The following is a 27,008-nucleotide window of genomic DNA, read 5'->3' as shown; positions in this document are numbered from 1 at the left end:
GATTTGGTGGTATGTTAAGTGAATGGTTCAAGGCCATAATAGGCTGCTTTTCTGGAGGCAGCCCTCAAGTTAAACCAAAAAATTCTTTAAATAATTTAGATGTCCAATTTAACTGTATACCAGACACAAATGAGGTCTGAGCTGACAGGGAAAAAAATGGCTTCCTATAACTGATCCCCAGAGGAAACTGCTTATCCCAAACACACTGCAGTTTTTATGAAAACATCTGGGTGATGCTTTTTTTCCCTTGCTTACTATATGACACTTGGCAATGTTTCGTATGATTGTGCTTCTTTTGTTTCAGTGTAGTTGTTTGGTGAGAAATCACTTCTCCTGATGGAAGGAAGCACTTTCTGAGTAAGGAAGGAGTCTCCAGGGATTAGCCTGTAGCCGTCTGGGCAATGAAACCCTAAACACGGCAACACACAGCAACACACCAAGCCCACTGTCTGCTCTCGCTCTCCCCTCTTCTTCTCTTCCCCTCCTCATCCTGTCCTACTCCCCTACATGGCAGATGTAATGGCATAATTGTGCTGCTTATCACTTGTATCCTGGCATGAGTGACAAATGGGTGTTGTTTTTGCTGCGGGGAGTCCAGTGTCTGGTGGCCCGTTCGGTACTGCTGATAAGACTGCTGGATTCTGATTTGTCCCTCGGAAATATTTGTTTTCTCTCTTTAGTTCAGATGGGATTAGCCGGACAATTTTAGCATCACTCGAGTCTTTGTTCATCTTTTTACATTGGTGATGATGTTTTTACATGCACATGCCGTAATTGAAGATGCTGTTATATAAGCTTAGCTGCTGCTTTCATTCAAAACTGCCAAGTAGAGTCCAGAAACTAGAGCAACGAGTATCTCTGATTAGTCACTTTTCAGAGCTAGCTGTAGCTAAAAAAAATTACACCTAATGTTTTAAACTCATTGCTAATAACCTCTCCATTAGCTGCAACAGAGACGTTTTGATGGATGACTTGGTGTAAATGAACTTCTGTTTAAATGAAATTAGTCTCTGACTTCACTGACTCAGGCATGTCTGCTACCTTCAACAGCTTAGTTTTGTAGGACTGCCAGTATGTCAGTACGCATTTGTATAAGTCATGTGCTTAATTAGGCATTACTGTAACTAGACATTCATCAGTAACATAAAGGTCCTCGTTTGTAGGCCATTCAACGAGCTTACCACTTGAGCACCTTTTGAACGTCATGTCCCATGTCATTTTTTTGTACATTTAATGTAATCATCCTGTTCAATTGCATAATCACTGGTGTGCTGTGTGCATTAGGCCCTCTGTTCAGGCTTACGACAGCCCTGTTGGCTCCTTCGCCAGCATCTAACAGCTCCCTGAGGCCAGCCACAGGAAACCCTCAACAGCCTCACACAGAGCCACCTTTGAAAGCTAATGAAAGCTTTATTATGATATTATTATTTTCACTGTGGCAGCTCGTTCTCTCTCTCTGTGTGTTAGTGTTCTGTGCAAATCTTTATGAGTCAACTTGTGCTAAACCTGACCCGTGTTTCTACATGTGCAGCATGTATGAAAAGATATTTGACCTATACATGTAAGACACACACACACACACAAACACACTTCCTTACAAAAAGCACTTGTGCCCCACTTTATTGACCCTCTCTGCTTCTTTTCCTGAACGGCATATTAAAGGCTATGTTCACAGCAGAGCTCTGTGCTCTTTGAAGTGTTCAAGAGCTGCAACAGATCCTCAAATATTGACTTTTAAGCCTTCTGGAGCAAGAAAGAGAGAGCAGCAGAGAGGAAGAGATGGAGAGGAAAAAGGTGCATGCATAGGCACACAGAGAGACAGACAGACAGACAGACAGACGGACTGAGAGACACAGGGAAGTGGTTGTAGTTTGGGTCGGTGTTGTCAGATCTCTGACATTGGGGCTGAATTCGCTCTGGCTAAATATGTGTTTTCCAACTGTTAATGTATGTAGGGAGGAGCATGTTTATTGATGTGGAGGAGGAAGTACACAGAGATAAGGGCTAATGGTAAGCTGAGCCTGACTCCAGGCAAAATAGATCAAAATGACTTACAGTCTTAATGTGCCTATTCCTTTACTGCCCTCGTTTCTTTCTCGTCTAATTTCCTTTCTTTACCTCTCCTCTTCTCTTATCATTCTCTCTCCTCTCATCCTCCTTCTGTTCCCTTCATTCCTTCTTTCCTTTCCTGTCCCTTCTTCTCCTCTGTGCTCTTTTCTTTTCTTTCCTCCCCTCTCCTTTTGTCTTCATCATTTCCTTCCACCTCTTTTTCTCCTTTCCTTTCTTTTGCTCTTCTTTCTTTCTTTCTTTCTTTCTTTCTTTCTTTCTCTCTCCTCTCCTTTCCTCCATCATTTTATCCAAATAAATCACATTCCAGCCTCCTCCATCCTTCACTGAGAAACCCTGGGCCAGAACACACTTCTGTAACACCTCTGAGCAGGCGACTGTTTTCACTTTGAAAACAATGCCCCCTTCATGGGAACTGAAGATTGAAGGGGAAAAAAAACATCCCAAGGCTTTTTAACTGTTCTTTTTTCTTTCCTTTTTTCTCGGGCATCTGCCGGTCAGAGTAGTGAGTCTTGGCTGCTGTCATCAGGTTGAAAGGGAGGCAATCCGACAATCCGGAGGGCCGAAACTTACGTAGAGAAAAGTTTTAAGATAGGACAGTTTGATATGATCTTTCCCTCTCTTTGTGTTTCTCCCCTTCATCATACAAACGTGCTTGCACATGTCCAACACACACAAACACACGTACATAAAAGGCCCAGTCGTACTTGGTGGTTTGTTTGTAGATCAGAGGTAGCAGGTACCCTGAACTGAACACTTTGTGCTTCGCCTCAATCTCCTGCTGAATCGGGACAGTCTGCCAGGCTGCGTGCCTGCTTGTTTGTGTGCACAATAATGTTGCCTTGATGCAAAGTCTGATTCATTGGCCTTATCTGTTTTGTTGTCACTCTTCTGTTTGTTTTTTTCATACGTTCATTTGCTTCGTGAGCTGCCAGGTTTCTTGTTGTCTGCTAGATGTACCCATGTACAGTTGTCAGACTCTTTTTCTCAGCTCAAACCCTGAAAAGCTCTGTGTTGTGTTTGTGTGATAAGGGAGCTCTCAAACTAACGTGTTCGTGTGAAAATTTGTCATGGCAGACAAGCTAAAATACGATTATTTGAAAGTCTTATCAAAACCCTGACAGTGGTGCATTCAGTGGGTTTTGGTGAATAAGTGCTTTAACGGCGTAAATGTGTACTTCTGCTTCTCGCAAAGATGACGGGCAGGTTTATTTTTACGTTCCATATTCAGCAGCGTAAGAGTCTGTTGGTTTGTTAGTGTAACTCGGTCAGACCAGACCAGCTTCCACTTTACAGCGCGAGAGGAAGGCAGCTCATGTGTTAAAATATACATGATCTGTTACAAGGTGAATCGAAAGCACACATTTTCAGGTATGGTGATTTATGTAGTGAAAGTGATGTTACACCAAATAAAATGTCTGCCACAGAAACTTGATGGACCTAATCAGGTAGAAGCACATGTGGTAACACTATTTTACAGGTTTTTATTGCCTGACAATTTTCAAGGAATTTCCCCAGAGAAAAAAACTATGTAATTTGATGCATTTTTTTGTGAAAATAGAGAATAAGTTCAATGCTTACACATCTAGTTTGTGAATTAGTTAATTCCAGTTAATTGCAGACACAACCGAGAGATTCCTTTGGTCAGCGCACAACAGATCATCACAACATGCAAAAGTTTGTTGCCATGATACCAGAATTTTAAACTTTATACTCGATACAACCACAAAAAGAGAAAAAGGTCCAGAAAAAGGCACGGGACTACTAAGATAGTTTTTCTAGCTGTTAAATGAAGCTGTTATATAAAAGTTATTTGCTCTGCACTGTATAGGAAGTATCAGTATTGGACCTTCTTTGTTGCTGTAGTCACCACAAACATTTGTGCAGAAAACATTATCATCAAACTCCATCCAGGAACAACAAAGCATGCGGGTGCTTTTTTCATCCACTAATATATCACAATGAAGACATAGTTTTCTGTTGACTGTACTGCCTGTGCCACCCTAGAAGTCATTGACTTTCATTGTATGTCTCTTGCTCTGGGAAGAGCTGAACCCACAGAGCCACTGACTCATCCTCTCCAGACGGAGAATGGCCTTTTCTGTAGCCTATCAGATGTCACTGAGCTTCTCTGTTGTGGTCGCAGCCATTCAGAGAGGATGAATCACATTAATAAAAGCCATCTTTGCTGAGGTTGGCTGGTGGCATTTGAGCGCTCGAAACCTGGGAACACGGGAACCTTCAAAGTAGCTGGTATTGATGTGAACTGTTGCGGTACACATTTACGGTTGCATTGTAATATGGCACATTCATTGTATCAACCATGTTTCTGCTCATTGTGTGTGAGAGAAGGAGCTTTTGGTGTTTTGTCTGTTTGAAAAGGATCTTCAGCGACAAAGACTTGTCTTATGTCTCATCCAGCTGACTGATCCTTTTACTCAATGGCAAGTCTATGAATACAAACACAAGCACACACACACACACACTCAGAAGTAAAGCAGAGGCTGGTTGATGCAGTATATTTACAACACCTGCACAAATGCCTGTTAAGCCTTCATATCAGCTAATCCTGGAAAATGCACTACCACTTTCAGCTTATGGAGTTGTAAATAAAAGCCAGTGTGATCTGTAAACCACATGGCCCAGTGTTTTAAAAGATTATTAAAGACTTACTCACTGCCAGCACAGAAAGGTGCGCCTGTGCCGTCTTGACCTCGGTATCAAATAACATTTAATTCGTTTGCAGGCATTATGGTTAGAATTACATTTTGCTGTTTGTAGGTGTTTAGTTGGCGCCCACAACAACTCAGGGAATCAGGGTGACTAACAGTGAGAGAGAAGAAAGGGACTGTTGGGCTCACATTGTTCAGTTACTCGGTGAGTAACATCCTCTGGGATATTTGAGCATGAACAGATGATGTGAGTAAACATCGGACCTGTTTTAGGTTTTATACTTTAATGTTGTGTAACTAACGGTATTTTGTACTATGGTACAATATGAAAAATGTTCACACTGAACCATTTTCCTTTATATTAAAATGAAGAATGTCTCCCTCTGGTGATGAAAACAACAAACTGCGTGTGGCTGAACCTGTATCTGCATTTTGGGATAATTTTACCCTGTATTAGAGCTTCCATGGTGATTAATAATTGTGTTATATCTGCACTTTATGAGAGGGAGAGATGGCTTAATGAAGTGGAATATAAATATTTTTTTTCTGGTTTAGTGCAAACTGCTCGGAGCCCTGACCTTGAGTGTAACTCATCACTTGGTTAGCTACCCCTGTCACACTTAACCAGATCATACCACATTAAAGAAAATGAGAAGTGCAGCAATTATGGAAGAAAGGAACAAAATAGGATCAAATTTAAAAGCCTTTTAGACATGGAGAAAAGCTCAGCTACTAAGGAATTTAACTGAAGGGGCTTTGTCACTGGTATATAAAAGCCAATATATCTGGATGATAGCGGGCGATACCCAAGCTTTCAAACATTAATTGTTCATATATCAGAATTTGTTTATTATGCAAGCAGGCGAGAGAGAAACCCATGCAGGTTGATGGGAGGCACGTTGTAATGGCTTCTTATTGTGACTCTAGAATGATACACAGGATGAAGTTACGCACTCTTTCCTTATTCATCAGTAATGGATACCATCCAAACCAGTTGAATGTCCATAAAATCAAATTAGAAGAATATCCTGAAATAAATTTTCAACATGTGTTCATCTCTATACTACATGCGTGTTAATTGGTTTAAGATCATTGGAAATACTAAAATATTTACACAGGAATTTTAGTCTACTAAAAGCCTTCCAAAAATAGATGTGTTTTATTAGCTCTCATATGGGGAAATGGTTTGTCTCACTTGTTTTATTGATCCCTGTTTGTCTGTCTTTATGCTTTTTTTTTGGTCACTGTTTTGTCCTCTTTGTATGCAATGTTTTTCATTGCTCTGCTGTTTTCAATGCAGAGAAAATTAAATAGATAAAAAATGAAATAGGAAATTCAGATATTCAGTTACACACACACACACACTCCAAGCCTTCAACTCTTCTCCTCACATTAAGCGTGATACCCACCATGAATCCAGCTGCTAGTTAACTGAAGCAGACCAGACCCTCAGTAATGGCGTAAGAAGCCACTCCGCAGTATGAGAGTGTTTTCTGTCATGCTAGCTCAGCCTCCCCTTGGTGTTCCTCCTGCTGCCAGAAATGAAAACATGTCTGCTCTCCTCTTATCAGCCAGGTCATTGACACTCAGAACACACACACGGGCAAAACAGGCACACTGTGGCATCCTCATTAGGACTGTTTCTAACAGATAGAAACACGCCTAGAGGACTTCATAAGTCTTCATAGCATCCCTGTATAAATGTTAAGAATTAGAACATTGTGGGAAACATAAGAATGTGCACTGTAGTGTAAATAAGGGCTGATAGATCGCTGAATCAGTGTTTGTTTGTGCTATGAGTGGTAGAACACACAGCTTCTGTAAAACACTGACACGTTATTGCTTTATAAAGGTGTTTTGCCAGACATCTTAGGAAACAGCTGCTTATTTACACATGCAGCAGACACAGAGTAACATTAGCATTCATTTGGAGTCGTGTTTGTGAGCACCTGATGAGTGTAAGTCTGACATTCAGTCTCCTTTTGGCTCTGTTTTGGTCACTACCAACTCCTGAGGGAGATACATGGCGCTTTAGCTGCAAAGTGCTCCACTGTGTTCACCAGTTAGTTGCTAACTCGGCTTGTCTGCTGTTTGCTGCTGAGCAGGTGGTGTAGAGGGGATTTATGAAAGCTATTTAGCAGAAAATGACTACGTGAAAACATTCTGATGGGACCATTGAGAGTTTGCTGAGCATTGAGGGTTTGTCCCTAAGTTAAACCCTTTTCCCATAACACATCATCACATGGTTTTTCTCAGTTTACATTCACCTGAAAAGTAGACTGTGGATCATCCGATCTCTCACACCTGCCTTCTTCTCATCCTTCTCTTACTATCTCTCCTGTATTACTCTTTAGTTTTTTCCTCTCCTTGTATCTTTTCTGTCTTCAGGCTTGCCCAGAGGCCTCGCTGCTGGTCCAGGCCTCCAAGTGAGAGACACTGCGCACTACACTCTCTCTGTGGTGAAAAATAACATTATTAAAACTGCCTGGACAGCCAGCAACTTCTGTGTGGGTGTTCCTCTAAATCAGTTTAAACTGGTTCAGACAGCAGAATTACTGATCAGCTTATTGTCCGTGCATTTTTAAGATTGCCTGTCTGCACTTATAACAGGGAAACTGTTAACTGACTTGATGACAAGATTTATGTCTTGGAAGCATGGAAAGAAACCTGAGAGAGAGATAAAACAGACAAATTTGTTTACAACACATATATGTTTGACAGGTGGGATTCATTAACTCCACAATCTAATCTGGTAGATCCCCCCCTCCCCCGAACATGTGCTATAATCCCTTTGGGACCCTGGCTGCTCTGCCTCTCCTGATGGCAATAATAATAATCTAACTGTACTTCCCGAACACACATTTCTCTCTGCGCCTGCCTGTGTGCCGTTCTCTCAGTCAGAGCATCTGCGCTGCACTTCCACAGCTTACACTCGTGTCTTTTGCCATTCTTTACACATCCTCTCTCTGTTTTTCATGCCGCTCGCTGACCAGAGTGCCTCACTGCGTAGGAGGCACAGCTTCTTCTCTCATCCGCGCATCTTTGGGTCGTAGATCTTGTCAGACCTTTTGGCGTCTGTGCGAGAACACTGAAGGCCTGCGATCTGATTCAGTTCCTGGCCCTTCTGTGTTTAATGCTGCCTGCTTGAGATGGTGCGCCCACAGGCATGCCAGACCCCTCCCTGCTCCCCTCCTTGCAGTCACCATATCCAGGGGTCTTTTCGGTCATTCTTTCCACGTGGGTGCATATTGTACAGCACGCAACCATCTAAGCCAACTTCACATTGGTTTACAACCCCCCCCCAAACACCCCAACCCCAAACTCTCAGCTCCAGGCCTTCAGCCTGACTGTTGCCCCACAACTCATGACAAGCACATGATGTGATAAACGCCAGTGCCTCAGGTATTAGCCGAGACAAAAAACGGTGAAAACGGAGGCAAAGGGATAAAGGGGAGCTGCTGAAGCGTTTTCTGTTGTGCTGAGGTTATTGCTTCACGTCTAGCAAAACATGTAGAGCTTGTTCATCATATTCTTATATCATGTTTCAGGAGAATCATACTGTAATGTGTGATATTATATTATTACTGTGTTGTCATAAAAAATGTCATCAGATTTCTTTAAAAAACAATAAAGTGATTAATGAAAAATCCTTTACTTTTATCCCTTATCATTATTATTATTATTATTATTAACTGGAATTAATTAATTAATTTCATAATATTGCCATCCTTAATTATTATTAAGTCTGTTTGCCTTCCATGTTAAAAAAGATGATCACAAACAGTTTTACAGGTGAGTTAGATGGATTTAAAAGCTCCAGGTTGCCATGGCTCACTGGGACACTTGATGGATCTGAGGAAAAACTGGATCGTGGTATCCCTCCTATTAATGCTAGAGGAATAAAGTGATGTTTTTGAGAACACACTAATTCACTTTCTCGAGTTGGGTGAGAAGATTGATTCTACTTGGTCGGTTTGTTAAATATAAAGTGGTAGCCATGAGGTGCTTGGCTTAGCTTAGCATCACCGCTGGAAGCTTGCTATCTCCTGACTCCAACTTCATATTTAAAAGACAGACAGGCAGCTGCTGTAGACCATGTGACTATTGGATGACATAATTCTGCATTGTCTGTACACTTCCCCTTTATCGCAGCACACATAGAAACACACTCATAAAAAGCTGCTTACATCGCTGGGACTGACATGAGCAACAACACGATCCGCTTGTGCCTCCTGATGCAGTGGCCCGAGCTTTAGCATCCATCACACGGAAATATTGTCAGTTGTGGCGCTTAGCAGTATTTGCTTGACCTTTACTTTCATGTTTCTAAAAAGTTAATGAGTGGGAAAGTCACGTGCTGACGGATGAAGGAATCTTATCCTCGTAAAGCATGGAGTCGGATGCAGGAAGGGCCTTGTACATGTGTGTTTTATGCAAATGGAGTAGATATTATTATAATTGCTTTTTCTTAGGAATTAATTCATTTCTAAAACATATGGAGAATGGAGAATCTCCACCCCACATTTCTCTTAACCTCTTTTTTCTCCTCTTTCTTCCCCCTCCTCATTTCAATGTCTTAATCTCTGCCTTTCTTCTGCCATGTTTCTCTTCCTTCTCTGTTTTATCCACTTGTTCTTGTTCTCACTCCAGGAACTCCCATGGCACTAGGAGTCTTCTTCTCTCTATACATACTGGAGCTCTCTTCATGTTACATCACAGCAGCTTCATCACTGATGTGTTGTAACCAGTTTCTTTTCCATTTGTCTTTATCAGCTCGGCTTTTGATTAGAGGACAAATTGCTTCCCTGAAGCGCTATAGGGGCACTGTACTGTATACAGCTCTCTTCATATTGCAGCACAGTACTTTCATCCTTTAGTGCTACCAGTTAGAGGATAAGTTAGGCTTTCATTTTTCATTGCATTTCTGGCACACATCAGGCAGCAAGGGCAAATTCACTGTGAAACAAAATAAAAGTGACAATGTGTTGAAATGTGTTGCGCCTCCTCTGTAATCTTTAGCATTTATTTCTTTATTTCTCTTGTCTCTTTCTCTCTCCTGCTATCCCACAGACACCTTTGAAGTCCTGATGAGGCAGGCGGAGAACTACACTAATGTTGTTCTCCACGAGTCGTACCGCACCATGGCTGATCAGGCCGTGGGCCCTGTGCGGGAATTCTTTACTGACATTGGTCTCTTCCTGTTGGGGTCCGAGCTCAGTGTCGATGACTCAGTACAGCGATTCTTCAGCGCTCTCTTCCCGCTGGTCTACAATCACCTCATCAACCCAGGCCTTAGTGACTTATCACCAGGCTACGCAGAATGTGTGAGGGCGTCCAGCCGTGATCTGAGACCATTTGGTGGGACGCCCAGCCTCCTGGCAGATCAGATTGCTCGGTCTGGGGTCTCCGGGAAGCTTCTCCTTCAGGCACTGCACCTCGGCATCGAAGTTATCAATACCACAGACCACCTACAGCTGAGCCGGGAGTGCAGACGGGCGCTGCTCAAGATGCACTACTGTCCCCACTGTCAGGTATGGATGCATGTCTCTGAAGTAAGTTTATTGATCTGAATTAATGCGAGTTGTTTCCAGCATCGCTGATCCCAAATTAATTTACTTCACAGGGCTTAACCCAGTCCAAGCCCTGCATGGGTTACTGCCTCAATGTGATGCGTGGCTGCTTGGCGAGCATGGCTGAGATTGACACCCACTGGAGGGACTTTGTTCGCTCGCTGGAGGGCCTGTCAGCACGGATGCAGGGACCCCAGGATTTAGAGCAAGTGCTTCTGGGGGTTCACACGCTGCTTCATGATGCCGTTGGACACGCTCAGAAAAATGGGCCCCGCCTCTCAGCACAGGTCAGATCATCTTTGAGGAGAGATTTATTGTTTAGAGTGGTGGACGTGAAACTGTACTCGGCCCTGTGGGAGGTGAAAACCCGTAGGGTAAATGAAGAGCAGCTAAAAGATAAAGCATTTCCAGGGAGATTTTACTGCAGATTTTACACTGCAATTCCAGCTGTCGACTTCGTGTCCGATGGGTATGCGGCGTGGAGATCAAGATAAATAGCTTGAAACTGCTCATACCGCACACAACAGGTTAGTCAGACCAGAACAGGCCAAAGCGTTCCAGAAATACATCCATGTGAGCAGCTCCAAGGCAGTCAGATTATTTTCCTTCCAAGCACAGAAGGATTCAGGCCAAATCCAGAGTCAACAGCCACTCATCAGGCTTAGATTCATTTACTCTAACTAGGAGGTCTTTATCCATAAAAAATAAAAGCAATCAAATACTAATTAAAGTAAGTACATAAGTAGTAAGCCATAAAGTATTAACATGTATCTTTATGTCTACACTGATGTTATTTGTTTTGAAATGAATTGCTTTGGATGTTCCTCAACACTGTCTTTCTTGCTCTGATAGACGCATCAGCTCCATCTAGTGGTAGTCTAGTGTCCCTGCTGGTTGATAGGCTGTACATGCAGTAAAATGAGAAATGGAAGATGATAGGCTTGGCCGCACTAATGGCTTCAGTATAAACAGCTGTCACTCAGCCATAAAGTAAGGCTTATTTGTCATGTGCCAGTGCTGCTTAACAAGATGTAAAATACATGTTTCTCTCTCTGTGTTTGTGTCTGTCTCATTGGCTAATAGGTTCACAAACTGTGTGGCCCACCAAGCAGGAAACCTGCACAGTCAGTCAGCATCCAGAGCAGCATCAGCAGCAGCAGCAGCAGCAGTGAGTCCATTCCTCTTAAAGCTCTTGTCAGAGCGTCAGGGGACTCGCTCGCTGTCAGGAGAAGGTAAGTGGGTGAAAGTTGACTGATCTGTGTGTGAAAGGAGAGCCATTTTCTGATATAAGTTCATTATAAGTTTTTAACACTTTGTGAAACAAATTAATTATCTGTGTGCTTGCATGTGACCGCTTTTCCAGGGACTTTCTGAACAGTCTACGTCTATACCGCACGTACTACGGTGGCCTGGCGGATCAGCTGTGTGTGAGTGACCTGGCCTCTGGTGATGGGCTGTCCTGCTGGAATGGAACCGACATCGTAAAAAGGTTTGTGTTGAAGAGGTCATTAATACAGATGAGGGACAAGTGAAATAAAACCAGCATTAGATACCTTAGTAAGGTAAGGAACCACCAGTTGCCAAGCTTCTCAAGGTCTCTGAAGCTCATTTGGAGGGGTGAACAGATATCCCCTCATAATTCTGCCGATCACCTTCCAAAACTCTCACGGGTCAGTTTGGTTGAGGTCTAGTGACTTCAGAAATCATAGCAGGTGATTCTCATGCTTTGTATCACACATCTACACCTGACATCTGTTTTTCCCACTCATTGATTCAGGTTTGTCTTCTGACTCCTCTGAGCCTGCTTAGACAGACGTGATGTCAGTATTATCCACTGATGATTTTATGGTACCACCACTTCATTTCTCTGCGACAACATAACATCCACTAGAAGGCAGTTTTTCACAATCATCGGAAAACGGCGGCATCTTTGTGGAAAAAATTTGCCACAATTATACATGTTCAAAGTGCAGGATTATTACGTTTTAAAACGTTTCTGTTGGGCATCTTTAAGTCGTATGGATTTCTTATTTCTGAAAACATGCTTTCAGGATATAAAATTAGGTGTAGGTCTCTGTTGGTTTCTTAGTTATTCCTATTAAACAAAGATTGATGCGGCAGAGATTTGGGGGTCTTTGGCTTAAGACTGACCTTGCGTTCTAATTTCTTGAAAACCACCCCATATTTTGCTGGCTAAGAGACAAGCAATTAAACCAGCTAACAGGGCTGAAAAAATAACCTTGGCAGAGCATGTAATGACATCACCGTAACACTTTCAGCACAGCATGACTCTGAATTATCTCTTCTGCACAAAATCCCCTGAGCAAACTCACGGGGAAACAACCCATTTTAAGTTGTTGCAGGGAGGCTTATCAGATCAGAGCAGTCTATTAAAACTGTTTTCCCCTTGCAGTGCGACAGGAACAGGAGACATTTAAACACCCCTCATACAAACTACAGTGATGATCTGACCAGCTCTCTCTGTATATATCCAATGATCTTCATACATGCTGTGTGTATGAATAGCCTGCGAAATGCTTTACAAATAGCTAGCATGAATTAAACAGTCCCAAATTAATATCCTGTCATTCTGTGCCTGGTCGCTGTTGCGTATTATCAAACAGGCAGCAGAATTCGCTCTCTGATCAAATTAAATGGTGAAATTGCTGTGAAAATGTATCAGTGAGTTATGGATTCAGTGTGAGAAACGGGGCAGAGCGTCCGTCGTGCTCACGATGGTCATTTACTTGGGTTTTGAAATAGGGATGCGCTATATGTAATGGAAGGCTTAATTAACGGGCCAAATACTGAGAAATTTAAATTATTGGCCGTTGATGAAATTGTTGCTGATAATCAGAGACAGAGATAACATGAAGACCATAATATAAGCACAACATTTACACACCTGACATTCTGACACAGCAGGTGGTTGTATGCACTTTTTTAAGTTAAAGGTTTACAATCTGCCAATAAGTAGAGAGAAGATGAATGAGCACAGCATGCCGTCAGTGTCCTCAGGATGTCAAACTGCTGCGTGGGGCCACATAACGAGAAACATTTTTTTTTTTTTATAGTTTCAGAGTAAGACAGCCCGATTTCCATTTTCAATAAAAATCCATCTTTGCTCCCTATATCTCAGCCTTTTTAACCTTCAGGTGTAAACTACAGGTTATTAACATCTTTTTACAATACAAAACAATGAAGTGAAGCTATTGGCAAATCCAGTAGATTTCAAGTATGAGAGACAGGCAGTTATCAGTTATAGTTTCAACAGCAAAAACAAGTTTAAAAGCAGTTTGTGTAAGAATAGAAAAACAGCCTTATTCTGTCATATCATTATGTATTTAACTTCCTGTCTCTCTCTCTCTCTCTGCTCCTTCTCCTGCACCAGTTTGCAAATAGTGCTGTCATGTCTGACTGAAGCCGTGAGGGAGATTAATGTAAAAGTCACCTATCTGTCACTTTAACAGATAGATTAAACTGACAATGTGACATATTCCATGTCTGAAAAGGGCTTTAGTTTGCAGGAAGTTGCAGGTTTTCTCACTGTGTGCTACTGGCATGATTAGGCAATTTGTGCGCCATATCGCCCTGGTCTACACACACATTTGCAGTATATTCACATATATCTATGGTACCCACACAAACAGCCTGACACCGTTGTAGAATTATTCCATTAACCGGTGGTGCTCGCAGACATAGATCTCGGATATGAATGGTTGCGAACCGGTGTGCACAAACTGGCCTCTTTCATAATATCAGTCAGCAGCCTTGTCTCCATTACATCACAGCTCTCCATCCTACCCGTGCTGTCATCACTCAAGGACCCCCTCATATATCCCCACTCTCTGGCTGTTCCTCTTAACTGTCAGCTGCTGTCAGCACTGTAGAAATGGCAAGTGGGCTCGTATTTCAAACCACGGTGAAGTTGGACTTGCCAGTTTGGGTTAGACGGTCCATTGTAAGGGATGACAGCCTTGTTGAGGTCGTTTCACAACAGCTGCGTGAAGGTAAGAAAGAAGGAGGTAGGGGAGATCTTTCACGGCCCTCTTAGCATCTTGAGTATCAAGGTTAAGTTTCATTTTGGCATTGACAATTTAATCTTTTCATCTTTTGTTATTTTCCCGCATAATAGCCCTCTCCGAGGCAGCCATCTCTGAGAATAGAGATGTTTCTTATGTGCTGGAGAAAGAGGGAGGCTGCAGGCTGTCTATCAATTCTGCCAGCAGCCCCAAGGAAATGTTTATGGTCCGTGGGGCCTCTCTCAACTCTTTACCCCCTTACTCTTTTCCTCTTTCACACTAACACTTATTGATAGTGAGGTGTTCACCTGACGGTCTTTCACAGGTTTTCATTTTGATTCGGTCATCATTAAAAAAACAACAGAGGAAAGAAAGCTGAGGAATTGAGAGACATTAGCAATCTGTAGAGACAAGGATCTGAGGAGAATATCGAGCCGAGTCCCTGCAGCTGAGAAGGCTTCCTGCAGATCTACAACCCTGTGCTGCTTTCTATTAGCCTAGAACCATAGGCGAGTGGCTGGAAGTCAACACAAGCTGAGACAGAAGCAATAAATAACCTCCTGCCTACGGGTCATAACCCAACATCCACTGAGAGAGAGGGGAATAAAACTCACCGCCGGATGGTGGCTGATTTACAGAAGCTTATCGAGGCCTCAGAGACCTTAAACGATTGGTTCACTTGCTGTGTGTGTGTGTGTGTGTGTAACTGCATTTTTATGTGTGCAGATGACTTTTATAACAGGTCTTAGTACATGCACTTGCACAGACTGTTTTATGGTCTTAAACAAAGTAGTGAGTTGCACCAGAGCTTTGTGTCATTTAATGAAATGGGACGAGTGGGGAAAAAAATAAATTAATAAATAAAAAAAAAAACGTGACATGAGGAACTTGAGATTTAAGGGAGATTTAATGCACATCCTCATCTGAGTCCCTGGTAAACAAAGAGATAAAGAACAATCAGATAAGATCATAGAGGAAGAACACAAGCAGCTTTCATCTCAGTGTTTGTGTGAATGTAGATGAAGGGGTCTTGCTTCAGGGGAGAATTCATAAACACATCTGTGTTTGTCTTCTTCTGCCGGTTTAGTCCCTCAATTACAAACTCTGGGAGAAAGAAAAAGATAGAACGTGAAAATTTCTGATATGTATTATGGCTTATTAACAGATGTGTCATCATTCGTGACAGCTAATTTTACCTGAAATAATCCACTGAGCCTCAGCGTTGATGTGAAACAATGTGCAGGCTGGCGAGGTGTTGTTGAGCTCACAGCCAGAATGCCACAGGATATGCTAAAAGATGGAGAAAAAAAAATAGAAAGAAGAAAAAAAATAAGATTAACAAACCATGTCGGATGTTTTGGCAGGTTTTGCTCCGGGATACCATAACATGTCAAGATTTGTTTATGGTAGGGCTGCACATTACACCTCCAGACTGTTTTGGTACCTTCAGAAATGTGTCTGATTAGTACGAAAATTTGGTACCTAATGATTTAATGAAGGTTTTCAGTATTTTCATAGTTATTTATTAATGAAGTACTTATTGATTTAAAGCTACATTTACTTTTTTTATTTCGTGGCTGTTTGTGTTGACATGACAATTTAGATCGAAATACCTGCAATAATACATTTTTTGGGGCCACTTATTGACAGTGGAAAAAACAGGCATAAAACCCACAATAGCAATAACATTTTTTTCTTTAGAAATATCAGGCTCTTTAGGTGCTAAATGCTCCGCTATGTTCACCAGCTAGCTGTGTCTGTCTGCTGTTTGGTGCTGTGCAGGTAGTGTGCAGTGGATTTATTTTATTTTTTTTTTTTTCCTTCAGAGCTTTATATGTTGAAAACATCAGCCTGCTGGAGCTAAAAACAACACTGATGAGAGCAGTGAGAGTGAACCAGAACATTAAAGTTGTGGGCTGTAAAACCATTTAGCTTAAAGACGCAAAAAGCTCTGCACAGCTGAGGGGGAGATGCAGAGGCGGGTGATGTCTCTGTGTAGGTAATGTCAACTAACAACGTTTTTAGCCTACTTTTGTCAAACGAAGGTCTTCCAAAAGGTTTTCTTATGACAACCACCATTCAGGGATCTGATTGGCGCTAATATCCAAAAATTATAATTTATACCCATCCCTGGTTTATTAGATAGGAAGGTTGTAGGGTGATTGTTGCGCTACGTTCGTCACACTTCAAGATTGATTTAAAAAGGTCCTGTGATTTATAAAAATTAAACAGTGAAACATTCTTCAAACTGCGGTGATGACGATGATTTTATTTGGTCGGGGACACGGGTCCGTTCTGCACAGAAAGGTTAACACATTCCCACATGCTTTCTCCCTTTGTCGTGGTTACACTCACACACAAGGAAGGAATGGCAGGTTGCCATGAGCTGCCCCCTCTTTATAAACACACACACCCAGACACACACAGACACACACACACACACACGGGGTAACAGTCTGACAAAAGCAAAATTGCATTAGTGGAGGGATTACGGGGATCCTCGTCACTTTTCAGATGCCACGCATTCACTTTGTAAGTCAGTTCGACACCTGATCTACAGACGGATATGTGAGTTCATGCAAGGTAGCAAATCTATTTTGGATTGTAATTTATTATGGAAAAAAAAAAAAAAAAAAAAGCTTTTCCCTGCCAATGGAGGACCACAACCAGGAGTTATAGCAATATTAAAAAGCTACAGCCTCAACAAGTGCGAAAGTGTGATGTTTTATTCATGATTACCTCCTCCGGCGTAGACTCACTTTAACTCATCCCCGCTTGCAGTCTGTTTCATGGCTGCCAACACACACCAGGTGTTTTGTGGTGTGTTTGTATTTTCAAAGAGCCTTTTTCTAATTGAGCACAACAGGGTTTTTTTTTATTTTTTTTTAACGATAATAAGGCAGCTGACCTTGCATGCTGTTGAAATTCAGTCCGGAGGGGTGAGTACTGTGGGATGACTGCTACAGTATGAATCGAAAAGATGCTTGAAGACAAGGGAGGCAGTTACGAGTGTGGCCTTTCATGTAACAGGCCACCCTTCATGCTGGAATAGCTGTCTGAGCACCGACCTTTGACCCCTGTCTCTTTGCTGCCCGCTTAATCCTGAAGAGGTTAATCACATGGTAATAAGAGCCCTGGAGTCGGAGTGCAGGGCTCTCCTCAATGTGTGGCCATTTAGCAGAGGAAAGGATTGATTTTATGAGTGTAGGCTCATGCTGCTCTGCTCGTATTTACTTTTCTCTCTCTGTTCTTTTCTATTCCTCATCCGGCTGATTTGTCATTTGCCTATTTCATCATTTGTCTCATTTTCACATCCATCCCCTCCTGCTAGAAGTGAAGCTCAGGTGATTTCCTTGGCTTAACTGAAATGACAGCTTTTATGCTCTGCTAATGGGAATCCACTGAAGACGCATCAAGAGCTTAGGTTATCCCATCCTGCTCGGGGGAACATACTTCTTCATTTAAGAGTTTTTTTTTTTCTTTTTTCATTTTGAGTCACGAAATCCACACGGTGCTCCCATCAGGAGACATCATGTGGTGAATAATGAACTATGGTTTCACTCTTCAACTTTTTTTGTCCTGTGACCCCTCAAAACGAAGCAACTTGTGAGCCGTTAATCACAATCTGTTCGTGTCTCGGTGTTGTTAGCCAAAGAATGACTTTTTCATCCTTAAAATCTGTAATTTTTCCTGTAAAATTATTCAGTTATTCACAAGAAAAAAAAGAAAGATTTAAGCAAAGTCAGAAGAAAACTAATATTGCATTGCATTGCATATATTTTTATGCTTTCCTGAAAACGTTGTTAATATTTTTTAAGTAATTCTGCATTTTATGAATTTTCCTAATTTTATAACAAAAATAAATAAACATGATTTTAAATTGATCACAAGAAGACTGCTACAGAATGATGCCCTGGGCTTCAGGTCTCAGAGAGCACAGATGCTCTGAATCTGTCCTTGGTGCTGACATCAATTTATACACAGCACTAATCACCCAAGTCCCAATTAGTAGAATTTCTCTTACCGCGGTTTTCACAGTTGATATTATTAATCTCTTTGAGAACTGATCAGCAACATTATTGTCTGTCGCTGTATGAGTACGCTCAGTTGATGGTAAGGCAAAGAGTTACTACTGAAATTCTTTTCTATATCTTGGGTTTTAATTCGATCAAATAAAAAAAATATGTTGCTGGTTATCTTTGTTCATCAATTTCCACTCTTCATATCCATTAATAATCCTGCTGCCAAAGCTATGGCATCCCATACAGTAAAGTGATTGTGGTCATTGCAGTAATGTGCTTCCAGCCTGTTTCACTGCTGTTGTATCTCCCTTTGGCCAGCAGGTGGAGCTGTGGACATTGGGTTACACACACCAGAAACCACGCCAGATTGCTGATGACTCCGTTGCTTCCCTGCATCAATTTTGATGATGTATACCATGCAGTGGTAGTTCTTATCCATGTTGTCCCTGACAGTGACAGACAGAAAACAAAATTTTAGTGATAAACAGACACGCTGCAGAACATCAAGTCTCACCGCCTCCTCCTGCGTTCATTCGCAGTTATGAACTGACCTAATTTTGAAAGGGAAGGAATAACCTTTTAAACATGCGCTGTCAAATATATTATGCATAGCTGTCCTCTTAGTCACTCTCATGCGAGAAAGAGAGAGAGAGAGTTGTGTCCTTCCATCCTATAAAAAAAGCTTGAAATAAATGTGGTATAGAATCACCAGTACCTCAGAGGCTACCAGCAGTTCATGAAGTTGAGCACAAATATAGCTGAGGTTTTTCCTCTTTTCCTGCCTGGCATCCAACTGTATAATTTTTGTGTCTTGTCCTAACAACAACCATAATAGTTTTGTTTTGACTCGTTCTAAGTCTTAATGTTTTTGGTGGGGGAAAACACTAAAAACGTACAACAAACAATAATTCACAAAATTTATGCGTTCTAAAATTGCACGAAAGAGAGACGGACAGAAATGGGTGGGCTGATTAGACAGTTTTGATTAAGAGTGAGAGAGAGGGGGAAAGATGAGAGGAAGAGGAGAGGGGACGTTCTTGAAGAGCTCCTGTGTACTGCGACAGCTGGCTACTGCAGATAACCACAAAACCACTGGAGCACTTGAGGTCTGGGTGCTGCATGGCTAGAGTTCCACTCCAACATGACCTTATATCCTGCCTGGTTTTAGACGCAGAGGCTCAGTCAGAGTACCACATCCTGACGATTATCCCAAGTGACAGAATCAAGAACTCTGTCTGGCTGACTAAATTGAGTTCATAAGTCCCGCTTGTAATGCGTGTATAGATGTGTGTGTGCTCTGTCTGCTTTCGACAGCCCCCCCCCACCCCCCTTCTCGAATTATGCATGATTGCTCTGAACAGATAAATTTTCAATCTAGCTCTCTGGAAAAGAGAGATTTCATTTATTTGTGCTCAGATATTATCCCTGATGTTACTGCAGCGACTGCCAGCCAAGTCCACTGTGCAGAAGAGACTGAGTTGGCCGGTTGCAGGTGGTGCATGTATTCATTTTTCAGCAAGTCCACTCCCTCTTGCTTCTTGCGCACACACCCTACGCTGCCATGAGTTGGATGCCTGCCCCCAGCATCTGGAACAGATTGTGACCCTGCAGTGTGCCAGGTAGCAGGACATTAACAGCCAAGGCCTTATTGTCCACTGATGAGCTGTCAGAGCACACACCCTCACCCTTGTGTGTGATATCGGCTTGCCTCCGTCTAGCGGCAAGCACACACGCTTGCTCCCAATGGAGCACTCTTCCTCTTTACTTCAGATATAAATCAGAGGCGGCTGAAAAACGAGGAACAAAGACTTGGAAAAAAAAAAATGCGTTTAATGCTCATAAAGAGGGAGCAGAGGTAGCACGTATTTGGGGAGAAAACCCACTAGATGTGCAAGATCTATTTGTTTTGTCACGAAAGACTTAAACAATTGTAGGTGCTGAAAAAAGAAAAGTGCTGTCTTGTGATTGCATCACAAGGACACAGTAATATTGTTTTGATTACAAAAGCTGTTTCGCACAGTTCTTAGCAGGAATACAGCAAACAATAGACTCGAGCAATTTCAGCTATGGACATCTATAATAAAACCTGTTGTTTCTTTTCCGTTTTGTCTATGGCAAATTGATAATGTGTTCCCTTAAGTATTTTTCTTGGTTATTGAGAGAATCATAATGTTGGAATGAGTACAGAATAAAAGCCCAATGCCTACTATTGAATTCACACTCACACACTGCTGCAGCAGCTTTAAGCATGTTTGCTCATGAAGTAGAGTTGTGTGTCGTCTTATCAAGGTTGCCTTATTTCATATTGACTTTATGACTACGTGTGGACCATATCCATGTTGAGTTCTGCTCCAGAAGAGACCTAATTTCTCTCTCGCAGGAGTGTGGGGAGAAAAAAAAGACTCATATCTTTGTATCATTGTCTTGGTTTATCTCACTGCTGCAGGCTTTTGACAACGCGTGTGGTACCTTCTGTTCCTTTGATTTTCCACTCATTTGTTAACTAAACATGTTTTCCATTTACCGCCACAAAGTGAAAAATGTAGTACTCATTAAGTATTCATTACCTGTGCAAATTGTTTCTTCTTTATGCACTTTAGCCTGGAGAATATTCCAAATGCTTTCATTTGGAATATTGACAGTTTTGGAAGGAAACCTTAATGCTCTTCACGATGTTCTGCACAGTGAATGTGCCCTTTATCCTTAAAGTATTCTCCAAATATTCCATACTGTGGTATCATATCTGTATCAAAAAATGTAAGACAGTCATTGTGGTTTTTGCCTTTTTCTGGGAGTCTGTGCCCACAGAGGACTCAGCACCTCTTTTATAAGTGGAAACCTACCTTTTAGCTCCTGACCTAAGCTGAAAGCTGGGTGTGAATATGCTCTCATTAATCTCACCTCCCACAGTAAAAGGTCTGAGTCTGGAGGCTCCCTGAGAATTAATCTAAATAGCTCTTTCATTTCTCTGACGTAAACACAAATGCTCCCAACAACAATGTGCCACACTGCGGGATGCCCTGAGACCAGACTTTGCTCTCTTATCATTGTTCCTGTAATGTTGTCCTGCAGTTCCTATGGAAACCAAGCTGGCCTTATTAAAAAAAAAAAAAAAGTTTCACCTTCTCTGAGTGTGCCCTTTACCTGACAGCCAAGATAAACGAGCAGGGTCCTGGGAGGAAGGCAACACAAACATGCATCTCTGCTCAGTGGCCCGTGCTCATTGGCTCTCTGCTGGAAGCCCTTATTTACCTTAATGCTGGGAGGTGGTGGGAATAGGGGGGAGGCTTGAGGAGGAGTATCCGGCGGAAGGTGTGTGTGTGTGTGTGTGCGTGTGTGAGGTGGATGGTGGGTGGGGAGGGTGTGATTATTCATAATATGTCTCATCAACAACCTTGAACCACGCTGCAATAAAAAAAGAAGAAAAAAAGAAACAAACAACTCTTTCTGGCCCCCATGATGCACGCGGGCCAGATGATGTCATATGTCACCTTCAGCTAATGAAGGTGATGATGACATGCATGAGCGCTGCATACGTTCACCATCTGCTCGGTTCCACCACGCTGGTGCTGCTCCCCACAGTGCTGCAGAGAGGAGTCGAGGCACGTCTGTGCCGCGGTACGAGTGTCCCTTCGTGCGTGTGAAAAATCGCCGCCTGCATCTCGATGACTCGCCGCAAGTTTAATCATACCTTCACGCCACAAGCCAGTCTTGTCTTTGACACCACCTTTTTTTTTTCTTATATCACCTGAGCAAACAGGATGGGTCAGCTGATATGATCACAAGAAAAAAAGTTCTAACATGACATTTTAGCACTCCAACATGTACTCGTGCCATTTATCCATCTAGACTGTTTTGTTGTGAGTTGGTAGGTTTTTGGATAAATTGATTTTGGAGAAGTCTGCCCTCCTTCAAATGTAATTGAACTCAGTAGACGGCTGGTGGTGCTCAAAGTAGCAAAGAAATCCATTTGAAAAACTCAAAAGCAACGTCTCTTTCCAGAAATCATGACTCAAAAAACTTACTCAAAATAGTCCACAGACCTTGCTGAGAGTTGTTTCATGTGGGAAATACTAATTGATTTAATTGATAGGTCAAATTAAACTGCATCATTTTTAGTGCTAAATTTGTTTTTTTGTAGCTTTTGCAACAGTGTTTGGTTTTCAGCCTGTTCAAACTCGAATATCTTTTCTGATATTTAATGAAATATTTCGGTTCTTGACTGTTAGACAAAACAACAGACTCTTTTAATGGTTAGTTGCAGCCTTACATCATACTGTATGTCTGAGTCATGTTATGTCGACTTTAAATTGTCCTTAAAATAGATAAAAGCCTTCATTTCCAAAGAAGCTTGCTGGTGGTAATTTTCCTGTTTAATTACAAACATTGACAAATTACAGACTGATTGGTTTTATTTTCCTCTTTCCATTTTTATAAGCTTCAGGGTAAATAAACATCTGCACATATTTTTGCCACATTCTCTCCTCAAATGGTCTATGAATCAGAAGTGACAGAAGATATATTTTTCCTGCTCCTCCTGCAGGTGATGTTTGGTCTTCACTCTTTTCAGTCATTTTTTTTTTTCACGCTCAGCTTGGTATTTCAATGAGAATTGTCTTTTAGACTGATTACATTGGGAAGAGAAAGTCACTTTGTTGTGGCTGCAGGTGATGAAAGCTTTGACTGACAGGCGCTTGACTCCAGCTGTTGAGGAGAGTGTTAAAAGGGGAATGTTGGTGACTGAAGATGATCTTTAGATAACATCAGATGACCTTTGAGAGCAGCTGAAACTATCAGTCTCCACGGGGCTGCTCTCCTCCTCTTGTCATGTCTTGACACTTTTTTCTTCTTTTTTCACCCTCTTTCCTATCTCCTTCTCTGTTTCTCCCTCCGTGTCTGGTGAGTGGAGTTTCTGCGAGTTGGCAGTCTGTATCTGATCCCGAAGTAATTTACTGGTAGAGATAAGGAAGTGGTGCGCACAGTCTTTCGTTAGCCCTTTCCGATAGGGCTCTCTGAAGCCCATAGAGACTAAATTGGAGGAAAATTTTTGACTCCAGATAGAAGGGAAACCTGCAAAGTTATTATTATCCAAACTCAACAAACTGAGATTGAGTGAAGAAACAATCACCGGTGACTGCTGGCTTAATTTTTAGTGACATGCTTATTCCATTGACTTTGGGAGGAAATAACTGCGGAGTAATAACAGCAGCAGCAGCAGGGAAGTGGACGGCAGACTGGTCTGTTTTCTCATTTGTGAATGAGTGGGCTAAGACCTTGGCCGTACTTAGAAAACTGTGCTTATTTGCTCAATTTTGGTTGTCCACTTAACCTGACTTGTAATTTTGTTGTTTTTTTATGTAGCACATCTTGTGTTTTTTGAGAAAGACAAAGAGACTTTGACTTGTCTGCCGTTGCCCATGCAAACTCATATCAGCTTATATGTGCTTAGTAAAAACAGCTTATGTGTATATGTGTTTGTGCGTGCACGTTGAGTTCAGTTTTGCCCAGCAGAGCTCTTTTATTTTCTCTCAGGCAGGCAGACAGTCCAGGCAGACCAGGGTCACTGCCTCAGGGGTATCTTAGAGAAATGCTCCTCTGCTGTGGGCGAGAAGAAATATGAAAGAGACCCTAAATCAAGACACAGAGCCCCATGAATCATGTCAGCAGCTGAGCTGAAGAAGAGGGATGGGACCATCTGTAGCAGCATATGAATGGCTAACTGACTCACAGTGCTGTTGACACAAGCTGAAGAAGTGTGAAGAGGTTGTGAAGATTAGCGCTGCTGCTCACTGCATAGCTTGGAATCCTGCTTCAGTCAAAGATGAGCAAACCCAAATACGCCGCATGCTCCATTCGTCACTCTGACATTTTACAGAATTGCACGGGTGAACGTTTTTTTTTGTTATAAAATAAGATAAATTTTCATTACAGCGCATCTGTAACACCTAAATTCATGCCGTGGGAATTGCTTGCTAGCCTCTTCCTGAAGTTTGTTTTCTCTCTTAAAGGCTTTTTTAGTGTGTTGAGTGAGGGCTACAGCTGCCGAAATGTTCCACAGAGCGATTTAAAGAGTCTTTTGTGCCCATGGCTGTGACATTTTTCAGTGACATGTGAAACTTGCTCGTTTACCGGGATATGGGCTGCATGCTAACATGAAATAACTGGAATTCATACTTCGTTGGCACCTAGCAGCACAGTGAGTGTCAAATGGGTGAATCTCATGAACTTAATCTAAAACAAGTAATATTGCAAAAGTTCTGTTCTAATTAAACTTACTCTTAGGGTTAGGTTCGTAGGGTGAGAATTAATTGTCACTCTGAAGTAAATGATTTTGCCCTCTAAAGTGAAATAACACTCAAGGTATTGTTTTGACATTTAAATTACACTGACAGTACATTGTCGCAAAAGAACCTTGTGGCAGCAGTAAATTAGTCTCTTTGAAAAAGGGCTGAATCTTAATCGCTGTGCCCAGCGGTGAGGGCATGTTGTTAAAGCGTGCTAACAGGACAGATGATAATCACAGAACTTCACGGCCGAGGGCTTGTTATTTCAAAACAGGACTAAATAAATTAACCCATCAAACCATTGGCATGCAGTCCACGCTGAGGGCATGAAGTGGTATTAATGAACATGTAAGTGCTTTCAAGCTCAGAAACCAGAGGTATTGTTAAGTGCTTCTTGTAATATAACCCTACCCAAAAAAGTTGTGGATGATGCACAATCTCCCTCAGATCAATTATGATGATCCTCACAGAGTGTGCAGTACAGCGTAAGTCTGACACAGTGGGAAGATGAATTGCTTTCCCTAATGTCTATAGGAGGCATATCATAGTCATATTTATTCCCAATTTGTACACTTTAAATGAACAAACACAACCAATCTCACTTTGTAAAATGGTGCGAAACAGCATGGGCTGTTTGTTCAATGTTTTGTTGAATATGCTAATACTAAATTAGCTACAAAAGCCTCCCCCCAACAACACCACCACCTTTTTTCAGCTGCTCTTGTTTGTTTACTGTTCACCCACATCACTTTTCAACCCTTTTTAGATGAGTAAATGTGTTGTTTAAAGGTTTTTTTCTTTTTGCATAGAAAATGAATACACTGCAGCATCTACAGACTGGTGTTTGTTGAATATTTCTTGAAGTACAAGTTAAACAGTGAGCCATATCTGAGGGCAAAACATTGACTGATTTGAGAGAGTGAGATTGAGAGATAGGCGTAATTGTGATGGACCTTGGGAAGGAGAGTAAGTAGTCTGAAGAGCTGTACTAAAGATAAGGGGTTTTGCACTTGTGTTATTCTCCTGTGATTGGCTGCTCAGAGACGAGCGTGGGGAGACATAGTGTTGAAACAGAAAAACAGAAAAGCCCATGAAAGGAGAGACGCTACAGTATGTGACCAGTCAACTGTAAAATTGGCTTAGACCGAGCAGTTTTACTGTCTCTCAAGGAAGATTGGTGATCTGACATGCAAGGAACAATCCTACTATATTTTATCTCTTTTCTCTCTTAGCTTTACTATTCACTTTGTTTTTAGTTTACAGTTTATTAAGTACAGCTGAAACTAAAGCAACATTCTTGCAATAAATCCTACCTGTGACTCTTCTAATGTGGGCTGTTGAGGTAAATAAATCCAACCTCAGCTGCTTTACCACAGCTATGAGGGCCATGATGGATGGACGGTTAGCTGGGCTTATCAGTCTGTATGTATAAAATGAAAATCTCTGTTTAAGTGCAATTCTTGATTGTACTCTATATTTAGAATATAATAGAACAGCAAGAAGTTTTGTACATAAAACTGCACCCTGAAAGTGAATAGGTTGACTTATGATCAGCATTTTGTCAGTTTCGTTCATTTGATCATAGCTGAAACTCCCATTTCACAGCCATGTTGACAACAGTTACTGATGCAAACAACCTAATGTCAGGATTTAAGTGTATTGTGTTGTGTTAGTACTTCGAATTCTCATATATGTCAATTCTGGGGAAATAGTTTCATGAATTGCTTTTCAGAATTTGCGAGGTGGTCAATGGTGGTGGTTTATGTACATTTAGATGGTTCTAATGTTCAGTTTTTGTTGAAACTGCTGTGGATTTAAGTGCTGTTTAGCTGTATTTCATTACACAGTAAAGTCAGATTATTTTGTCCTTGCTATTCATATCAACAAGAGTAGGCGAAGTATTAGAACCACCTCCTCTCGTATTTTCTATTATGTATCGTGCGACAAACATAAAATTCATGCAGCACTGATATTAATTTCCATTTGGGCTGCTTCTCTACAGCTGCACTCATTTGCCTTCCAATCATAACTATCATTCTTTTAGATTTGGCGAACACAACCTAAACCAGTCTGTTTTGCAGCTGTCATTCATCTCGGTGCTAGCAGAGCCTGCAGAAGGTTTATGAGCTTTTTTATCATCAGCCTCAGTTGTTTTTTTTTTTCTTGCTTTGGCCCATTCAACTGCTGTTGCACTGAGTGAAAAGAAGAATGGGGCTGGAAAGCAAATGTCTACAAATGGTTTCACTGGGGTGATTAGGCTGTTGGTATTTTGGTCCCTTCTGGTAATGTGTTGTTTACTGCTGTGGATCCACGGTGTTCTCTCAGAGGTGTGGTGACAGTGCGGCGGATCTCAGTGTCTGTGGCTGGAGAG

General features: G+C 41.7%; 1 protein-coding gene across 4 annotated transcripts in view; it reads left to right on the top strand.

Moving 5' to 3' along the window:
- Positions 1-27,008, top strand: part of gpc5a (glypican 5a) — a 105,449-nt gene that overhangs the window by 14,092 nt on the left and 64,349 nt on the right. For 2 of the 4 annotated variants that reach the window (XM_046390226.1, XM_046390233.1), the window contains exons 3-6: positions 9,810-10,270; positions 10,363-10,596; positions 11,393-11,541; positions 11,673-11,798. In XM_046390226.1, the coding sequence (XP_046246182.1) occupies positions 9,810-10,270; positions 10,363-10,596; positions 11,393-11,541; positions 11,673-11,798 (970 nt within the window). Of the gene's footprint in view, positions 1-9,809; positions 10,271-10,362; positions 10,597-11,392; positions 11,542-11,672; positions 11,799-18,671; positions 19,036-27,008 lie in introns of those variants that run through there. The other 2 variants (XM_046390243.1, XM_046390237.1) reach the window with 2 other exon arrangements.

Source organism: Scatophagus argus, chromosome 1, assembly GCF_020382885.2.
Source record: "Scatophagus argus isolate fScaArg1 chromosome 1, fScaArg1.pri, whole genome shotgun sequence".
NCBI classification, from domain to species: domain Eukaryota; kingdom Metazoa; phylum Chordata; class Actinopteri; family Scatophagidae; genus Scatophagus; species Scatophagus argus.
Note: the sequence above shows the minus strand (reverse complement) of the source record. Positions and strands in the feature narration are given on the sequence as shown.